At 42.2% G+C, this 18,648-nt stretch overlaps 1 protein-coding gene across 2 annotated transcripts; it reads right to left on the bottom strand.

Moving 5' to 3' along the window:
* Window positions 1–20: 20 nt before the first annotated feature.
* Window positions 21–16,144, bottom strand: LOC115171042 (U3 small nucleolar RNA-associated protein 18 homolog). 2 transcript variants are annotated; one of them, XM_029727497.1, is made up of 15 exons: window positions 15,891–16,144; window positions 15,680–15,767; window positions 15,264–15,352; window positions 12,865–12,992; window positions 11,534–11,629; window positions 11,376–11,446; window positions 10,739–10,833; window positions 8,977–9,102; window positions 8,505–8,679; window positions 4,916–5,016; window positions 4,686–4,776; window positions 2,170–2,293; window positions 851–1,025; window positions 515–657; window positions 21–350 (listed from the first exon to the last, which is right to left on the bottom strand). In XM_029727497.1, exons 1-15 carry the CDS (start codon window positions 16,056–16,058, stop codon window positions 326–328), a joined length of 1,695 nt encoding a protein of 564 aa, XP_029583357.1. In that variant the 5' UTR covers window positions 16,059–16,144; the 3' UTR covers window positions 21–325. The 2 variants fall into 2 exon arrangements, with proteins under 2 accessions (XP_029583357.1, XP_029583358.1); XM_029727498.1 differs by lacking the exons at window positions 15,264–15,352; window positions 15,680–15,767; window positions 15,891–16,144 and adding an exon at window positions 13,423–13,889.
* Window positions 16,145–18,648: the final 2,504 nt, after the last annotated feature.

The following is an 18,648-nucleotide window of genomic DNA, read 5'->3' as shown; positions in this document are numbered from 1 at the left end:
AAAATATAATAACAGCCAAGTATCAAGGAAATGAAGTTGTATTTTATCCAATATACAAACATTTGTAAAACCCTAAAGTAGACAGAAAGAAATATACAGGATGTACGTTTTGAAAACAGAACACTTAAAAAAGGAAAGGGGGAAAAAAACAGGATAACGAAGACATGGTATCTTGCTGTGACACTTTCATAGATGTAATAAGCATAACCGATTTCTCAATTCAAGTATTTTTCATTGTAAAATGTCTTCTTGAAGACAATGGTAGTTGTATTGAGGGAGCTTGGTATCTTGATGTTGACTACGAGCCTGCTTGGGATGCTCTTCATCAAAAGTGTTTGTAATGCAACAACCTGAAATGTAGTTGAGAAAAATAAACCAAATTATTATTGTAATATTTTGTATATTTATTTGTTTAAAAAAATACCAATAAAATAAAAATCTCCCATAGTGTTGTTTTTTTTCTTATTTTTTCTATAATATATACAAAAACAATAAGGAAAAACAAGAGCCTCACCTGAAGAGAGGGGCACGGCCCTTGTTGTTGGCCAGGGAGAAGAAGCCGCTGTTTGGGGAGAAGTCCAGACGGTGGGCCCTGTATATGGTTTTCCTCTGGAACATGGGGAAGTTGGAGAACACTGTGAAGCTGGGGATATGAACCTGAAATGAGAAGGGTAGACACATGGCACTTGATGACAGTGAAAGTGAGACATGGTTTTACTTCATTTTAAATAAATTCAAACTTTATTACTATCCAAGTCATGCTGCAATACAACCTCTTATTTACAAGAGACCAGGTGTAGCTGTAATGATGACAAAGACAACATTAGGTGAGAGAGAGAGAGAGACTGACCAATCGGGCAGCCTCGTCGTCAGCCCTGGAGGCGATGGCCAGGATCTCGGAGGTGGGGTTGAAGCAGAGAGAGGTGGCGGAGGTCACCAGGTTCATGATGGCCTTGAGAGGCTTGGGGTTGTTCTGACGCATACACTCCTCCTGGGAGTACACGTTCACCACACCTGCCGCTGACCTGAGATAATAGAAACGGTAGAAAAAGAATGTGAAAAACTTGTCTGCTACAGGTATACTATATGAAAAAATATAATTGGGTTATGCCTTTTGCATCCCTTTAATATTTTAAGTAGAAATTGTGCAGAAATATTACATTTTAAAAGCCTGTTATATTAAATGAGGTGCCCTTTAATGTAGACCACATGGAGAACTCAATAAATATATATATTTTTTAATATGAATAAAGACTTGCTTAAGTGCCAAGAATTCTGCATTTTGACATGTCCCACCGTCAACCATGTGTCACCTCCAGGAAGATTTTAACCCAAACATTTCTTAAAGTTTCACCATCATTGTACAGCACTATTTTGTTATCCTTCCTGAAGCTAATTTATTTAATGTGATTAATTTACGTCTGTCCTTCCTTTTAAGATCAACCATGATACTTTAACTGAATTCTCGTTTTAATATAGTGAAACTATTCCTTTTAAAGTATTTCCCCCCCAAAAAACATAGAACACCTAATAGTCAAATCAAAATAAAAGCAGATGAGCTGGTTCTACTCTTTTTTTGGTCATTTTCTAGTGTTTTGTGGTGGAAAACGGAGCGGGTCGAGCATAACATGTCAACCCTGCTACTCATGGATAGACAGTCTAGAAATGTTAACATTTGTTTTGTGAAGCTTGCATTTAATTAACACTTCCTGTTGCACAAAACAAGATTCCATTCCCCCTGTCACGAGGAAATGTATGGCTGAATAAAGATGAAATCGTCAACCCTGTTCGTTTATTTGGCACTTAATAGGCACTTACTATAATTGTTTTATTTAAATGCTTAAAAAACATTTAAAACATGTTTTATTAAGTTAACATTCTGTCATAAAGAGCACGTTTAACATTTGTTACCCTTCTTAAAAAAGACACCTAATTGGTGGAACGACCCAACTATCCTGAAGGTTTTGTGGCAGAATCACGCATAAAAACTAAAAAAGACATCTGAAGCCAGACAAACAGGACAATACACAAACATCGCAATGGTTTGATCACAATCGCTGCTGAATCATATCAGCAAGGAAATGGTTGAATGAATAAATGAGCTACCCACCAACAACCTTATGTCACAAAACGATGCGAAAAATGTTGAAGACAAAATGGGTGACTCACCCGCAGGCCAGATACTGTCCGTTCTTGGATGCAGCTATGGAGGTCCCACTCACACAGCCATCATCAGTGAACCTGTTCAGGCATTTACTGCTCCTCATGTCCCATATGTACACCTCACCCTCCTCTGCAACATAAAAAAGGTTTAGAACATACAGGTAGCCATGTACAGCTTTAAAAGGTGCAATATGCAGAAATCAATCTGCCATTGATTTTTTGCTAAAATGCTAATAGTTCGCCTAATTTCAGTTTGTGACAAAACAAGCAGTGATCACCAGGGCAGTGGTCACCTTGAGTCAAAATACAAGCCAAGATCTACCGCTCAGATTCTTAAAACATGACAAAAAACAAAAGCCTGAGTATGAACCATTAAACTATTAAAAACTGTTCTGTAGCAATTAGGTTTGTAGTAGGCTATATTTTGGGGCGGCAGGTAGCCTAGTGGTTTGAGTTTATTTTATTTTTACAGGGACAGTGCACATTAATCAACGTTTCAGTAAAAGTGCCGGTTTTAGCCAGCCGGCTAATTTTCAACCGCAGTCCCTGGGCAGGTTATTAACAACAATTACAATATAGACAATCATTGAACAGTGAGCACACGCAGAGTAACATAGGACAAGCAAGACATAGCATACAGACAGAGCAACATAGGACAAGCAAGATGTAGCATACAGACAGAGCAACATAGAACAAAAAGCAACAAGACAAAATCCATAAAAACAACAAAGTGTTTCCACACCTCACAAGCTACAGACAACAGACAACATGTAAAGTGTCAATACACAGCTAGGGATTATGTTCACAAATCTGATTGACCTTTAGCCATGTCTTCATGCATTTTGTGAAAGTGTGATATGTGGTGCAGTTATGTGTGTCTGATGGCAGTGTATTCCAGACATGGGACGCTCTCACAGAGAAAGCGGATTTACTAAAGGTGCTTTTCCTTAAGGGAACTATACAGTCACCTCTCATGGCAGACCTTGTGGATCTGCTGCCATATGTTTGGGTTTTCTGTTTAACAAAAATACTGAGTGGAGGGGGAGCTAGGCCATTTAGGATCTTGAATACAAGACATGCGTCGGTGTATTGCACAAGATTTTCCCAACTCAGGAGCTCATGCTTTCTGAGGATGTAACAGTGATGATGGCTATTGGGCTTCCTATCGAGCACTTTGAGAGCCTGTTTGTAGACAGACTGAATAGGTTTTAGATCGTTGGACTAGTAACCGAAAGGTTGCAAGATCAAATCCCCGAGCTGACACCTGTCGTTCTGCCCCTGAACAAGGCAGTTAACCCACCGTTAACAGGCCGTCATTGAAAATAAGAACTTGTTCTTAACTGACTTGCCTAGTTAAAAAAAAGGTCAAATAAAAATAAAATACGCCCAATACATTATCACTGCATATTGGCTATGCTTGAATTACCCTGCCAATGTTGTTCTTCTGACATTATATTTCAAAATTGTAGGTATATGATCACACTGGTAACAGATCATTTGCTGTATTACTTAGCCACAGCTGAGTGAGCATAATCATTTGCTTGTATTTATTTTACTGGACTGATGACCTGCATCTGATGGTCAGTCTGAGGGGAAGACGAGAGCTTCCAGCTGATGGCGAAACTCATTTCTGCCTCATGCACCAATTCATGTTGTTCATCCGATGGCCAGTTAGTGAAATATTACTCTATATAAAAAGAGAGACACACCGCTAATAACACTTTGCTATACTGCTTGCAGTGTGAGTGGATGTAGGGAGAATGCGCATTGACAGCGCTGAATAACAACTTCAACATGAACTTACTCATAAAAACAGCAGTGCTTTGCTATATTTCGTTGAGTCTCTCTAGTCATGGTTTTAAAAGTTTTGAAATCTCACAGTATCAACTTTGCTGTGCGCTCTAGGCTTCTTTTTACCATCTATGGCTCGAGGAAACTGTGCATACACAGTGATCTGAGCTATCTGATTGGCCAGCGGTAGGCCTGTAGGTGCACTTGATTTGCTCTTTGGGCCTGCCGGGTAAGTGGAGTTCTACCTTCAGACACATGACATTTTTCAAAATGGGAACACTTTGCCTTCCCAGTGTTAGGGCTGCTGAATCAAGTGCACCTACCACCAACAGCACAAAACAAATACAAAACAATAGGAACACAAGGATTTATCATTGTTTTTTTTACAGAAATGTTTGGTGACCGACTAGGACCACTGATGTAGAGAATCATTGTACCATCTCTGTTAAATATATTTTCCTTAAACAAAAATATTGTTTGAAGCTTGTGTACAAAACCAAAAGTAAAATACACACAAAATAACTTAATGTGAACCATAGAAATATCACACATACAACAAATCAACTGCTTCCAAAGAGAATGACAGATCTATAACTCACATTTCGATGTGAATTTGGTCAGGTCGCCCAAAAAGTCACATATTGCAGCTTTAACTAAAATCATCTACAAAGGCTTTAGGATGTGATTGGGATGCTAGGCTGTGTGTCTTTTTAGACCAGGGTAAAACCCACCAGAATTGGTGAAGACTTTGCTGCCGTCGTGGGAGAAAGCCACCCCCGCGATGTTTCCGTTGATCTTCATGCTGTTCACTACCTCCTTTGTCTGAAAAAAACACAACAACAGTGAGAATATACAGACATTTATGCAATGGATGTTTGCACCTGACCCAAAATGGAGTCTTATGTTTTGATCCCTTTTGGATGCATGGTATACCAGGTATTTGCCATCTACAATCACCTACCTTCATTGTTAACACGTGGAGGTATCCGGAGGTGCCAGTGAGGAGGAGGGACTCTCCATCAGGGGAGACTTCAAACTCTTTCACTCTCTGTTCCCTCAGACCTGAGGGACAACCATAATTGTTACTGCACTCAATCACACAACCAGTCACTCACCCACTACCCATTTAAAAAATAACAGTCTGGCTGAGAATATACAGTGATTTTATCTTTAAACCGAACACAATCATTTGCTCGGTAACAACTAGGCTTGGGCGGTATACCGTATAACAGGGTATTTGGAAATAGCCACTGGATGGTTTTCAATACCGTCAATACAGTTGAAACTTTCTTTTTTATACATTTGAATATTTGTAGCTACTTTTTAAGTAAATACCTGCAGTCCATTTGAGCAATACGTTAGGAGATAAAGCAGTTCCCATTCTTCATTTCCCCCGGTCACATAATATTTCATTATGAAGCTTACCGGTAATTCCCAGTAACACATGGTGTTTGGTTTACAAGCCCACTCGATCCTCCTTTTCCTGTAGTCCACAATCATCTCATTTGTCTTGATCACGTTGAGGGAGAGGTTTTTATCCTGGCACCACACTGCCAGGTCTCTGACCTCCTCCCTATAGGCTGTCTCATCATTGTCGGTGATCAGGCCTACCAACGTTGTGTCGTCGGCAAACTTAATGATGGTGTTGGAGTTGTGCTTGGCCATGCAGTCATGGGTGAACAGGGAGGACACGAGGGGACTGAGCACGCCCCCCTCGAGGATCAGCGTGGCGGAATTGTTGTTACATACCCTTACCACCTGGGGGAGGCCCGTCAGGAAGTCCAGGATCCAGTTGCAGAGGGAGGTGTTTAGGCCCAGGGTCCTTAGCTTAGTGATGAGGGCAATATGGTGTTGAACGCTGAGCTGTAGTCAATGAATAGCATTCTCACATTACTTTTGTCCAGGTGGGAAAGGGCAGTGAGGAGTGCAATTGAGATTGCGTCATCTGTGGATCTGTTGGGGCGGTATGTGAATTGGAGTGGGTCTAGGGTATCCGGGAGGATGCTGTTGATGTGAGCCATGCCCAGCCTTTCAAAGTACTGCATGGCTGCAGATGTGAGTGCTATGGGTCGGTAGTCATTTTAGGCAGGTTACCTTAATGTCCTTGGGCATAGGGACTATGGTGGTCTGCATGAAACATGTTGGTATTACAGACTCGGACAGGGACAGGTTGAAAATATTAGTGAAGACACTTGCCAGTTGGTCAGCGCATGCTCAGAGTTCACATCCTCGTAATCCGTCTGGCCCTGCGGCCTTGTGAATGTTGACCTGTTTAAAGGTCTTACTCACATCGGCTGCGGAGAGCGTGATCACCACCCCTTGTCTGACAGGATGCAGCTGTTCCATCTTGCCGATGCACAGAAAACCCAGACAGCTGTATGTATTCCATGTCGTCGTTCAGCCACGACTTGTGAAACATAAGATATTACAGTTTTTAATATCCCGTTGGTAGGATAGTCTTGATCGAAGTTTATTATCCAATAATTGATTCTTACAAGGCACCCCGACCTACAGTACCAGTCAAAAGTTGACACACCTATTCAATCAAGGGTTTTTCTTTATTTTTACTATTTTCAACATAGTTGAATAGAGAAGACATCAAAACTATAAAATAACATATGGTATCATGTAGGAACCAAAAAATGGTAAACAAATCAAAATATATTTTAGATTCTTCAAAGTAGCCACTCTTTGCCTTTGACAGCTTTGCACACTCTTGGCATTCTCTCAACCAGCTTCACCTGGAATGCTTTTCCAACAGTATTGACGGAGATACCACATATGCTGAGCACATGTTGGCTGCTTTTCCTTCACTCTACGGTCCAAATCATCCCAAACCATCTCAATTGGGTTGAGGTCGGGTAATTGTGGAGGCCAGGTCATCTGATCCAGCACTCCATCACTCTCCTTGGTCAAATAGCCCTGACACAGCCTGAAGGTGTGTTGGGTTATTGTCCTGTTGAAAAACAAATGATAGTCCCACTAAGCGCCAACCAGATGGGAATGGCGTATCACTGCAGAATGCTGTGGTAGCCATGCTGGTTAAGTGTGCCTTGAAATCTAAATAAATCACTGACAGTATCACCAGCAAAGCACCGCCACACCACCTCCTCCATGCTTCACGGTGGGAACCACACATGCAGAGATCATCCGTTCACCTACTCTGTGACTCAAAGACACAGCGGTTGGAACCAATAATCTCAAATTTGGACTCATCAGACCAAAGGACAGATTTCCCCCGGTCTAATGTCCATTGCTCGTGTTTCTTGGCCCAAGCAAGTCTCTTCTTAATATTGGTGTCCTTAATTTGTGGTTTCTTTGCAGCAATTCAACCATGAAGGCCTGATTTACGCAGTCTCCTCTGAACAGTTGATGTTGAGATGTGTCTGTTACTTCTGAAGCCTTTATTTGGGCTGCAATCTGAGGTGCAGTTAACTCTAATGAACTTATCCTCTGCAGCAGAGGTAACTGGGTCTTCCTTTCCTGTGGCGGTCCTCATGAGAGCCAGTTTCATCATAGTGCTTGATGGTTTTTGCGACTGCACTTGAAGAAACTTTCAAAGTTCTTGACATTTTCCGGATTGACTGACCTTCATGTCTTAAAGTAATGATGGACTGTCATTTCTCTTTGATTATTCTTGTCATAATATGGACTTGGTCTTTTACTAAATAGGTCTCTCTTCTGTATACAACCCCTACCTTGTCACAACACAACAGATTGGCTCAAATGGATTAAGGAAAGAAATTCCACAAATTAACAAGGCACACCTGTTAATTGAAATGCATTCTAGGTGACTCTCTCACAAAGCTGGTTGAGAGAATGCCAAGAGTGTGCAAAGCTGTCATCAAGACAAAGGGTGGCTATTTCAAAGAATCTCAAATATAAAATATATATCCGGCGCCATTAAATACCATTAACATATATCTTATAACTATTAATTGAACTGTCTAAAATATGCTAAATACTCTGAAGTTGTGCATTTAGTTCGCCAACTTACAGTAGTTATATAGCTGGTTAGCTTCTTGCAAAAAAACAAGCTTCTCCTGGTAACAGAAGAGAATCCCCTCCTGGATCAAGAGCCTTGCCGTCTAATATTTGTTTTGTGTGTGCAGCAAATTGTGAGTAGTATTTTTTTAGTTTTTGTATAACTTTGAACTGGGATGTCTGTCCTGCAAATAACTTAGGTCAGAGACTGTATAAAATTGTACATGTACTTGTTAGCATTGCTAACCATCGGTTTACAGAGGCTCAGTGGGGTTTGTGTTCAGTGCCAGTATTGCCTTATATCCTTGGATGGCACAAGGTTGGTATGAAGGTTTGACAATCTCAGTACCGCCCAAGCCTAGTAATAAAAGGCTATGTCCCTACCTAACAGCCAACGGGTTAGATTACTACCTAACAGCCAACGGGTTAGATTACTACCTAACAGCCAACGGGTTAGATTACTACCTAACAGCCAACGGGTTAGATTACTACCTAACAGCCAACGGGTTAGATAACTACCTAACAGCCTTGGGGTTCTAGTGACTCCATTGCTTCCTCCTCCTCACCTCTGACAGTGTGGACTGGGATGACCTTGCCCTCCATCATGTCGTAGATGTAAAACAGCTTGTTCCTGAAACTGGTGGCCACCACCTGCTCCCCGTCCACGCTGAACTGGGCCTTGTGCACCGGGAACTTCTCCAGGTGAATACTCTGGATCTTAGGGTTGGTCTTCCCATCAACCTGGAGACGAAGGAGGGACATTTAGAGTGAGGTGGAAGGTAATTCATATTAGTACAAACTTGTCTGTCAGTGTGCGAAGCTGTCATCAAGGCAAAGGGTGGCTACTTTGATAGTCCATTGAGAGTTTGTATTTTTTGGGGGCTTATAGTTTGTATGGTCAAACAAAAGACCTGGAGGATATTATTAAAAGCATATAGTCCCAACTGGCCCGTTTATGACGTTCCCTATACCATGTCAAACAATGACAGCCACAAGAATGCCTGAGAGAAGACTGAAGCTGATGAGTAAAATGAATACCTGGAACAGAGAGATGGACTGGTCGAGCCCTGCTGTCATGACAACCTGGGCAGAGGGGTGGAACTGCACCGTGGTCAGCCGGTCCTCAGACGGCCGGTCGTTGTTGGCGTGTAGGCATTTCTTAATCTGCAAGAGAGTTAAATACATCCAGAATAAAATGTACTAGTATCCCATGTAAACATGACGTTGAAAATACTCTATTTTATTTTACTATGCAAGTCAGTTAACCTGTCTGGGCTAGGGGGCAGTATTTTCACGGCCGGATGAAAAACATACCCAATTTAAACAGGTTACTACTCTGGCCCAGAAACTAGAATATGCATATTATTAGTAGATTTGGATAGAAAACACTCTGAAGTTTCTAAAACTGTTTGAATGGTGTCTGTGTATAACAGAACTCATATGGCAGGCAAAAACCTGAGAAAAAGTCAACCAGGAAGTAGAGGATCTGAGAATTGTAGTTCTTCTTTCTTGTCCCTTTCGAAACTACAGTATCCATGGGGTTACGTTGCACTTCCTAAGGCTTCCATTGGCTGTCTAAAGCCTTCAGAAAGTGGTTTGAGCATTCTCCTGTCACTGGGCAGATAATAGGAGCTCAGTTTGAGTGGACTGCATGGCAACAAAGGGATTGGATATGCGCGGTCACGCGAGCACGCTGTTCCTTCTTTTTCTCCTTGAATGAATACGCTATTGTCCGGTTGGAATATTATCGCAATTTTACGTTAAAAATACCATAAAGATTGATTTTAAACAGCGTTTGACATGCTTCTAAGTACGGTAATGGAACATTTTGACTTTTCGTCTCTGGTTCCGCACTCGCGCATTATGCCTTTGGATAAGTGATCTGTACGCACGAACAAAACGGAGGTATTTGGACATAAATATGGATTCTTTTGAACAAAAACAACATTTCTTGTGGAAGTAGCAGTCCTGGGAGTGCATTCTGACGAAGATCAGCAAAGGTAAGAGAATATTTCTAATACTAATTCTGAGTTTAGGTTGCCCCGAACTTGGCGGGTGTCTGTATAGCTCACCGTGATGGCTGAGCTATGTACTCAGAATATTGAAAAATGTGCTTTCTCCGTAAAGCTATTTTAAAATCTGACACAGCATCCAGGGGTAGTCTATCTATAATTCTTTAAATAATTGTTGTATATTTTGTCAACGTTTATGATGAGTATTTTTGTAAATTGATGTGCACATTTACCGGACGTTTTGGTGGGAATACATTTTCTGAACATCACGCACCAATGTAAAATGCTGTTTTTGGATATAAATATGAACTTTATCGAACAAAACATACATGTATTATGTAACAATGTCCTAGGAGTGACATCTGATGAAGATCGTCAAAGGTTAGTGCTTCATTTAGCTGTGTTTTGTGTTTTATTGACACATGTCCTTGCTTGGAAAATGGCTGTGTGATTATTTTTGTCTATGTACTCTCCTAACATAATCTAATGTTTTGCTTTCGCTGTAAAGCCTTTTGTAAAGCCTGGATTCGAACCAGGGACTGTAGTGACACTTCTTGCACTGAGATGCAGTGCCTTAGACCGCTGCGCCACTCGGGAGCCCAATATTGTGATATCGATTGCGAAAACCACATGATCTAATACTGGAAAATGTCATGGATTTGTAACTCCCAAAACTCTAAAGAACTCTGGTTAGAGTCCCTATTTGCAGTCAGAGAGAGAGCTGGTTGTTTTACTCCAACTTAATATCAAATTTAGTAGTGGCGAGATGATAGGAGAACTGAACTCACCCGTATGATTCCTTTGGGAAGACTGTCGGATGAGCCCACAAAGTTGCCCGTCTTCCTCATCAGGTCGTCTCCATCCTCATCATCATCAGAGTCATCTTTAGTTTTTGAAAATAGACACATCTTTCATTGAAAAGACACAAATGTATACTATATACACCAGGGATCATCAACTACATTCAGCAGCGTGCCAATTTTTTCTTGAGCGGATGGTCAGGGGGCCGGAACGTAAATACAAATAATTTGTAGACATCAAATTGACCGCAAGAAGCCCAAACATGTATACAATGTTATTAAAGCAATCATTTCAAACAGTCTATACCATGAAAAGAGTAGGTGTTCATAATGTTTTGTACACTTAGTGTGTATCTTTTATGTATGGGAATACTTTGGAACAGATTTCCAAAATTAAATCACTTGGAGCTGACTTGGGATTTTTACAGTCTTATGTTCAAAAATATAAAAAAATACTTCAGAAAACTTGGAGGGCGTCAGTTGGGGGAACCGCGGCCGTCAGTTGAGGGAACCCTGCTATATACCCTCTCATCATTATATAGTAGGTAATCATCAGTGAGGGGCATCTGTCATATAACATATTACATGGATCATGAAGATGTTTATTACCAAAATGTGAGTTTACCTTTTTTCTTATTCTTTTTCTTGACTTTTGTCTCTGCCCAAGATGGCATTCCACCCATTGCTTTTTGGAACCTGGCAAAAATGAGTTGGAAGTGTGAGTTTGAACCACCAGAACCCAGTGGTATTTACTCCATGGCTGTGTTACTAATATCCACTTACTGTTCTTTCATCCTCTGCTGTAACTTCTGTTTGGACATCTTGGCCTCTGCGTCACTCTTGGTCAGGTCTCTACGGAACCGGTGTGTCATGTCCACTCTAAGAAACGGGAGAGAAAGGTCATGGAAGAATAAACATAGTGACATAACTGCTAGGGATGTAACCGTTCACCGATACGCATCAGTCCCCGGTTCAAATACAAATCGATCTAAAATGCACCATGCATCGGTCAGAAAATCCATTCAAACGTTAGAAATTGTCAGTTCACTAAAAAAGATTTTGCGCATGTTACTTTCTTTCTTTCTACCTTCTGAAAATACCTCTGATCTTTTGTGAAAACTGATGCTTCTTCTCTTTCATTGTCAAAACTAAGCATGTAACTGCGTTGACAGTCATTGATCTACAAGTCATTTTGCATGCCACACAACCCCAAGCAATATCAGTAGCCTACTCAAACTGTGCGCTGCTGCTTCGCACGCTGACCAATAACACCTCGATCACACCGATAGCGTCATTGCATTTTGGTACACTAGAAGGTGAATGTTGAACATTGGTTGCACACATCCAGATGATGCTGCGTACCATTTTACGCAATGACTCTGTAGGTGTGATCGAGGCTTAACAATCTGTCTACGCAAAAAGCCCCCTAATCTGATAGTGGGTTGGTAGATGCCCACTAGTCTTCCTTATGGCTCAGCTCAGGTGACAAAATACACCATAGACATTTACACACAGAAGTCAGCTCGAACAGATCCAGCTCAAGAGAGGCCCAGCCCATGAGCTCCATCAGCACCAGATTTGAATTTAGAATGGAATATGAATGTGTTTATGCAACAAATGTCTTATCACAACCGATTTTGTTTTTCTCATCAAACCAAATCGTTGCAAACTAAAACGGATCATTCCTGTCAGTGGTTGACTTGGGCAGAAATTCACCGGGGCAGAGTACCAGCACCTCAAATGTTCTACTGCTTGAGCTCCTGTTCATCTTATAGAAGATTAGCTCAAAAGTATTGTGGCGCTCCTGCACCTAAATATAAAACAGTATCGGCACCCAAAATGAGTACCGGAACCTATTTCAGTCCAAGTCAAGCACTGATTTCTGTATCATACTGGAGCCCATGTATCTAGATACATATCAATTCATCTTCAAAGAGAAAGATGCCTATCCCTAGTAACTGCCCATACAAGCAATGTTTGATTCACATATCAATGTAATTGACATTAGGGTTACATGACTACAGCTAACGTAGTAACATGAAGTGTGACGCACTGTACATGATGATGCTGAAAAGAAACAATAAGACATCGTCGTTGCAGTCCCAGGTACTAACTCTTCCTCCAGATCATCATCCTCATCCTCCCACACTGCAGTCCTGGTTGTCTGAACCTTCAGCCGTGCTTCATTCTCTACATCGGATTCGCCATCATCCAGAAGTGTGGCACCGCCATCCTCTCTGTCCTGTTGACAAGAAATGGATTTGATAAAAACTGACTGCAATGAAACTAAAAGTAAATATGTGACAGACGGATATGACACTGGAGATTATTAGTCTAGTACCTGGTTGTAACTAAATATTAATCAATATTGGATTTACATCTATACTATGCTGACAATGTGACAACATAATCCACTGAGAATCTTTAAGAACCTTGGCAGGCAGGATCATTCTGTATGGAATCAGGGGTGTATTCATTATGCAGACTTTTCGGATTGGAATGGCAACCGTAAAATGAAAATGAACTACAACTTCCGTTTAAGAACCCAACAGATTTTACGTCACGTTGAAGAGCGTTCGGAAGTTGTTGCAAAACGTTTTGTAACAGACGAAACGTTAAGCTACAGAACCGGTGTAATGAATACACCCCAGATGTAACTAATGAATTCCTACCTCCACGAGCCTTTCCACAAGATCATCTTCAGCACCAAAAACAAGATATTCAAGAAGTTTTACAGATGCATCTTCTACGCCTAAAACAGTCACTGCTTGGGCATTTTTGTGTCTTTTTAACACTTCTTCCTCGTAGTCAGGCTCTGGTACAGAGACTCTCTTCATCGTCTCTCTCCCCTTTCTAGAGTGTATACCGACTTTGTCCATGTTTATCGTTTAAACCTTAGCATATGAAACGAATTGTAAGTTATCTCAGGATACACTAGAATTTAGCAAGATTCAGTAGACCCATAGATGTGTTAGCTAGCCATTTACAATAACATGCCCAATGTTTTCCACATGGGCTGGCTGCAACGCTGTGTTAGGTGTGAGCAAAGTCAAAGTGTGGCTGTACTATTTCACAAAGTTTCAAAGTATGTGCACCGAGAAGAACTCATGGCCCACGCAACGCTCCAACGGTGTAGGTGTTTTATTAATCAGTGGTTGAGCGCAGGCTTAGCGCAAAATTCCCTATCACGTGATTCCTTTTTCTTGACCCCTGACCTCGGAATAAATTGTATTTTTTTCTCTCTTTACAAACAACTTGAGCCCTGTTCTCCATGGGTTATAGAATGATATTCAGCTATTGACTTTGACATTGACAAAAAGTTTAAATGTATTTTGAATTTAATGTTCCTAACTATTTCAATCTGTATTTATTTATGTTTTCTTTGAGAGTGTACATATTAGTGTAATCATTGGGTATGTGTGAAAGTATGTGAGAGACAGGCAAGAGACAGATACAAATGACATACAATAAAGATAAAAGACTATGCATAGAAAAAGCATAACAATTATGCATAATGGGAACATATTATCTTCATATACAGTATTGGAAATGGGAACTTTCCTATATTTTCAAATACACAAATCTGTATTCTCTTACATTTCCCTCCTGGTACACCTCCATCCATAGGCCATAGTTGAGATAATTATTTTGTAAAAATACAAGAGATTTACAGAGGTGATCACAAATCAAACTATCAAAGGGGTGCAAGAGAGACAGAGGGATTATGTAAATTGTCAGAAGGAGCGAGGGAAAGCAGAAGCTCTAAATAGCAACTGTCAATGGCCCATTTTCAAGCCCACACTTGGACCCCAACCAACAGATACCTCTCAGTTTCAGGCTGACCCTAGCCCCTATTAATGGACCCTTCTTCATTCCAAATACTGTATGATCAGCAGGATGATAATAGCTCCACTTTGACCTTGGCAACCTCTCCCGAAGAGCTGTATAGAATATAATGGGCCACAAACCATACCCCACTGGAAATGTATGCATCAAAATGTGTTGAAAAAGGCACTTATTATATTAATATTGTGCTGCAATGTAATATAAACACATTTTCACTAAGGTCAATACAAACAAAGCTGGTGTGAAATGCCTTCTCAGTTTGCAAGTATATTACAGATATTGAAATCGTGTACTTATAACAGCAAATGGAACATACAAATCTGGCGTGAAATGTTCAGTTGGGTCAACCCCTTATCACTTCAGTGTATGGTAAAACCCATGCGGTGGCAGGTAGCCTAGCGGTTAAGAGTGTTGGGCCAATAACCAAAAGGTCACTGGTTTGTATCTCCAAACTGACTTAGGCACTTATCCCTAGTTGCTCTGGATAAGTGTCTACTAAAATGCCATGTCAAGAGAGTCTATTAAATTTGACTGCAGACACACAAATCAATGCTGCTAACATGTTTATTAGATGTTGATGGCTAACCCTTTCCTAATTCTTCTTGCAAAAAGCACAGCCCTTGAATGGCTTCGAGATGGCCCTGGAAATGGCCCGGAACATTCTCACCAACAGGGGACGTTTACGGGACTCCTGTGCAGGTGCTGGTGGCAGGTCGTCCTCAAGTTGGGGAATGAATGGGACAGCATGATCATCATCTGTGTGTGATAAGAGAACATTGCAGGATCAGAATTGAACATGGCAAATGTACTTTCATTCTCTCCGACCACAGTCTAAACCAACCAGACAAACGGTAATACATCAAAATGACAGCATCTATAATTTTGACTTTGGGAAATGTAAGAGTCGCTACAATGTTTGCCTGACAGCTCGTCAAACTCAGTGGCCTTGATCAGAGAAAGCATTATGGGACCAGAGACGAATAAACCTCAGCATTAAACTCAGTAAAGCTGCATCCACTCTGACCACTGGCCACGTCTTGGCAATGCATCAAAATAAAACGATCATCATTGTGTGTCGCTTACACAGCGCAACTCGAGAGGTGCTGAAACGCTGCGAAGGCAGCTCCTTTTGAACAGGGTGGCTCTCTGGTTCCACTCTGCTCTTGAACACCTGTTGCAGAGTAAATTCATCCTTCCATTAGACGCCCCACAATGTCTCACTCTGACCCCATTAGCTTTGGATTATATTTCAGCTGTAATGAAGGGGAAAAACACCAAACATGGAGCTTCATACCTTGATGCTGACCGTTGGCAACTTTGGGCAGCAACTGAACCTCCGGCCCTGACTCTTCTTCTTCACTCTGGCAGAGGGGACGTGACAAGTCTCTGTATCGCCAACAGCTGTAGAAGTGCACCTCACAGGCAATGCGGTGTCAAGGCAGTTGGTATGGAGCTCAGACATGTATTCAACAACAAGGTCACTGGAGGCCTGGCTAGTGCCTGACCTGTGGGTACTTGTGGCCTGAGAGAGACAACTCTCTGACCTGTGCACAATATCTGGGGGTAGAAGAGATAAAATAATTAAGCTCAGGATTATGTTGTGCATATTTTACAATAATACACAATCTTGAAAATCCAATGAACACAATTGCAATAAAACTATTAAGCTCAAAATGAGTGAATCCTACATTCAACAGGAGTTAATCAATTTAGTGCATATTACAAAAGAAAATAAATGAAAAGTGTTAATTTCACTTACCATGCACAAAGGTCGCGGCAGACACATCATCGGTCAACGCGTCCATCGCCTGGCTACTAACCACCATACAAACCTGAGAGGTTTTAGATGAGACATCCTGGTAGATGTCACGGACAGACATCACATGAAGATGATCCTCTTCACCCACATCAGGCTCATCATCTTCTAGTCTGTTCAGAATGGAGTCCAACATCTCTGTGGCAACTTGGCACTCTTCGGTCATCTGCTCGCCCACAGATGAGTGCTCTGAGCCAGCTACTCCGGCCTTGATCACATTCAGAACCTTTGTGAGGATCTTCTTGGCGCTGCGTCTGACTGACTCCTGGCTGACTGCAACTGTTGGGTCTTTGAGGTCATTGTTGGTAGACACTTCCATGTCCTGGATTTTGTCAGCGGTTACATGGGTATCCTGGTGGTCTTGCTCGTTGGTGAGGAGGCAACCAGTGTACAAACTCTTCAGCTTGTCCACAGCTGTGCTGTAAAGTTTCTGGGAGGATAACTGGACCTTTTCCCAGAACTTGCTCGCCTCTGCCCTACTCACCTCAACTGCCTCGTTTAAGTCCACTAGAAGGGACTGAAGAATGCGAGTTGAGGCCTCAGCAACGTTCTTTGAGGAGACGTGGGCTGACAGGATGTCCACGGTCAAAGAAGCATCTCTTATGACCTGACTCACTACCCATTGTGCCTTGGCAGGATATTCTGCCATTAGGCTGTCGGTCTGAAGGTCAGCAGAATGCTGCTTTTCCCCCTGTGTGGTCACGTCCTGTGCAGTGAGTGGATGGCTTAGGATAATTGTTTCCTGAACCCTCTCTGATGGTGGGAAAGGACAATCAATGAGCAGGGATTGGTAGATGGCAGTGGAAGATATGTCTGGGTGTTCACTCACAGCCTCCGGCTCCATGATTGATGAGGGGCCCTGGAGCATCTCACCAATTTCCAGATCGTCGATGCTCTCGACACCCGACGCTAGACGTGCTAGAAGGTTTCTAGCCATCTGGCACGGATCAAAGGACTCGTCTGAGTTGCTGTCAAGCTCTGTTTTTAACACTTGCAGGGCAGTTCTGACTGCTGACTGGACACAGAGCATCCTCAGGTCAGAGTAGGAGCGAGACAGAGGTGAGTGGTTCGAGGGACCACTGCTGCCCTGTGAGGATCTGGATCCCACCTCCAGCTCAAACTCAGACATGGATGCCTTGAGTTTGGCTGCAGCTTTCCGGACTATGTCCCTTGCCACACCATCAGTGTCGTGGCCTTCAATCCCTGTCAGGTAGCTAACGCTCTGGGGCCCGGATAATGCCTGGTTCTCTAGATATCCAAGGGCATCTAGGGTATCATCGACCACCAAATCCACCAAATCACTGGACATAGCAGTGATTCTGTCATGACCTGGCTGGATATTCTGTTCTGTCAGGGACCAATCCCATAGGGATCCACCATACATTTCAGCCATTTTCAGCTCGACGGCCCTGGTGATCTCCGCCTGAGACACGTTCAGCAGGTGGTTGCTGCCTGACTGTCTGGCTGACATCCTGGTCCCTGATCTCTGGACCACCAGACTCTGCACCTCAGCCGACACTGCTGACAGGAAGTAGGTGCAAGGTGAGGACACCCGAACCTCATGTCCTGTCTGAGCGTTGCTCTTCGCGGTTGCTCTTCTTCACTATTATTCTACAATGTAGAAAAAAGTAAAAATAAAGAAAAACCCTGGAATGTGTAGGTGTGTCCAAACTTTTGACTGGTACTGTACATGTACACTACAAACACACCTTCTGATTGGTTCTTTGCTGGTTGCAGAACATACAGTGTAGAGAATAGGAGATAAGTATGGGGAAGACAAAGAGCAACCTACTTCTCAGTCATCTCCTCCCCTAAGAATTTGAGTTCTGAGGAGGAGCTTCTCTGGGCCAAGGATAGGTTGCAATGAAAAGTCTGATGTGGCTCCCATATGTTAGATGGACTGGCTAAGTCTTGATCAGCCTTCTGCATCTCTTTCTCTTCTTCAGTCTCCTGTGACTGAGATGGGCCGGCTGACTCTGGATCAGCATCCTCCATCTCTCTCTCTCTTCTTCAGTCTCCTGTGACTGAGATGGGCCGGCTGACTCTGGATCAGCATCCTCCATCTCTCTCTCTTCTTCAGTCTCCTGTGACTGAGATGGGCCGGCTGACTCTGGATCAGCATCCTCCATCTCTCTCTCTGCTTCAGTCTCCTGTGACTGAGATTTTACATATCACCTTTCTCAAACTCTCATTAATTAGCCTACATTATTTATCAAACGGTTATATAACCTTTGAC

This window comes from Salmo trutta, chromosome 32 (assembly GCF_901001165.1).
Source record: "Salmo trutta chromosome 32, fSalTru1.1, whole genome shotgun sequence".
Taxonomy (NCBI): Eukaryota; Metazoa; Chordata; class Actinopteri; order Salmoniformes; family Salmonidae; genus Salmo; species Salmo trutta.
Note: the sequence above shows the minus strand (reverse complement) of the source record. Positions and strands in the feature narration are given on the sequence as shown.